Genomic DNA, 2,500 nt, shown 5'->3' with positions numbered 1-2,500 from the left:
TCAAGCTCTTCCAAGACAACCTTTAACTCGGGGAACTTTTCCTTTCTTGGGGGTCCCTTCTTGATTCCCGACCACACCAGTGCTGATTCCCCATCATCAAAAGTGACTGTGATCTGTTGTGAGAAAAATATTTCACATAAAGAATCATGCAACATGTTTATACACTTAAAGGTATATTTGGAATATTGATAAAAATGTAGCTAATTTCACAAAATTTTGTTGCCTCATATTGAAAGAATAATTTCAAAATTCACTGCAGCTACTATCAATTCCTTACTCGTTGGAAGAATGTTTTAATTTATTAGAAATGATATGGATTTGCAATTTTTTGAAAATTTCAAAATCTATTGTAAACAAATTATTACTTATCAAAATTCAACCCCTTATTATCGTATCATTAGTCTCCACCTTAGATCACTAGAACTAGCTATACTCTAATAGAAAAATCTAGCATTATAAGCAAATCAGTAATAACGACATTGAACTACTAAATTGTATAAAACTCCTAGTATGGCGATAAAGGACCACAAAGAACTAATCCTTACCTCAAAGCTTTTGCTACGGGGTTTTGTAGCATTTAGTTCCACCTCAACATCGGGGAACTTTTCGCGGATGCCATTCGTAATTTGAACAGCATTCCGCTTGAAAACACTTCATGATTTGCTGTAAATATTTGAAACATTAAGAATTAAAATGTCAGTGGTGACAATAATAACAACAAAGTGACCTTTCCTTTTATGGTACTTGGAAGGAGTCTTTGCTATATGAAATATCAGTAGAAATAATATTGTCATACATTTTGACATTAGGATTAAAGCTTCCAACTCTAAACAACTTTCATTTTGTACCAGCTTCAGTTCTTATGTGCATGAAAACACACCTGTCTCATCAAGTTCGTGCTGTCCTAATTGAAGTCACAACAATTCACAATTCTTTCTTGTGACCAGTTTACTGTATCAAATATGTAACCCCACACGTCAAAACAGGTGTCGCACTGGGCAATTTTGACCTAGCACTATTTTTATGCATATCAGGTCAAATTTGTTGATTTTCGGATTTCTCTATAAAATGCTTCATAAATACCTATCTATCGTCTCCAAGTGAAAATACAATAAAATTCAATTCCAAAAGATTTTGAAGGCCTTTTTGAAGCATGGTACGAAGATCTTGAACAGTTTTGAAGAAAAAGTGCCGAAAATTCCATCAAATTTGACTGCAAATGAAAAGTATTTCTCTAATATCCCACACACTGAAAATGTGAATGGTTTGCAGAAAAGACCTTGCTATCTAGGCTACTCATGCTAAGTGGCTTCCCCCCCCCCCACCACTCCCACACCATGACTGCCTTCCCTCTGAAAGTTTCAAATGAAGATTTTGGTAATAAGGAAGCCCAGGGTAATATTTTAATATCATTCAGTAATAGTTATATGTTCAAAGATTGAAAGAATACAAGAGTTCGTCTTCATTACCAATCCACTGTATCTTCTGATTTTTCATTTTTTAAACCGAAGTTAATTGGATTAAATTCAGTTGTAAAACACCCATATCAAGGTAAAATTACAAATCAGTGCTTAATTTTGTATCGACACTGTATACTTCCTTTGGTGTCAAAATCATGGATAAAAATGAGTGGTTGCTAAGGAAATTGTAACGCTTTCGTCCTTAAACTTTAACCCTGATTTTCTCAAAACTTTGGGTGTTAAAGTTCCCATGTTTTCCTATATTCAAGTGACCATATCTTTGCAGCTACATAAGATGTGAAGATGATTTTGGTATCAAAATGAAGCTTATGCAGAAAGGAATTTAAATATATGCATAACTCCAAAACATTTTAAATGTTACTGAATACCAATTTTGACGTGATATATACTTTTATACAGAATATATGTTGCCCTTCAATAAAAATTCCAGGTCTACAATTTTCCCTCAAAGAATATATTTTCAAATGCAATGGAATGAAAAATCATACAGACTTATGTATGCAAACAAGTAAATGTTTCTATGTCAATTATGTATGGAACTTACCAGTGCTCTACAGCTACTTTCCTTGGCTTGCGACCACGTCCTTTGGTTGGAGGTGGAGCAGGGGGTTCTTCCTTCTCTTCTACAACTGTTAGAAATATTGTTAACTAAATCATAAAACTTTTTTTTTCAATGTCTCATTTTCCCTTTTTATTTCCCCAATTATCAGCTTCAAAATTCTATTTTCAACATAAACTTCATAAACGTCCTTATTTTTTCCTTGCTTTACTAGATTATCATGTCAAGATAAGAGCTCAAGAAATATATATATGGTTTCACAAAAAAATATTCTATATGAAACTTATGCTTTTATGACTTCTTAGAGGCATTTTTATGTCCTCTCAAAAATGGAACATAATAAACTATGGCTTTCCATAATCCCCACCTTCTTCTTTTGTCTCCTCTTCTTTTGGTGCCTCTTCCTCCTTCTTCTCCTCTTCTGCAGGGGCTTCTTCCTCTTTGGCAGGTGCTTCCTCTT

General features: G+C 33.8%; 1 protein-coding gene across 1 annotated transcript in view; it reads right to left on the bottom strand.

The window, feature by feature from the left end:
* LOC113803465 (uncharacterized) overlaps positions 1-2,500 on the bottom strand; it is a 9,790-nt gene that overhangs the window by 1,081 nt on the left and 6,209 nt on the right. The window contains exons 3-6 of the mRNA XM_027354259.2: positions 2,408-2,500; positions 2,026-2,110; positions 546-663; positions 1-113 (exon numbers count right to left, since the gene is read on the bottom strand). The exon at positions 1-113 is cut by the window's left edge and continues 1,081 nt beyond it; the exon at positions 2,408-2,500 is cut by the window's right edge and continues 138 nt beyond it. Of these exons, the coding sequence (XP_027210060.1) occupies positions 654-663; positions 2,026-2,110; positions 2,408-2,500 (188 nt within the window). The 3' untranslated portion in view covers positions 1-113; positions 546-653. The remainder of the gene's footprint in view (positions 114-545; positions 664-2,025; positions 2,111-2,407) is intronic.

Source organism: Penaeus vannamei, chromosome 3 (assembly GCF_042767895.1).
Source record: "Penaeus vannamei isolate JL-2024 chromosome 3, ASM4276789v1, whole genome shotgun sequence".
Classification (NCBI taxonomy): Eukaryota; Metazoa; Arthropoda; class Malacostraca; order Decapoda; family Penaeidae; genus Penaeus; species Penaeus vannamei.
Note: the sequence above shows the minus strand (reverse complement) of the source record. Positions and strands in the feature narration are given on the sequence as shown.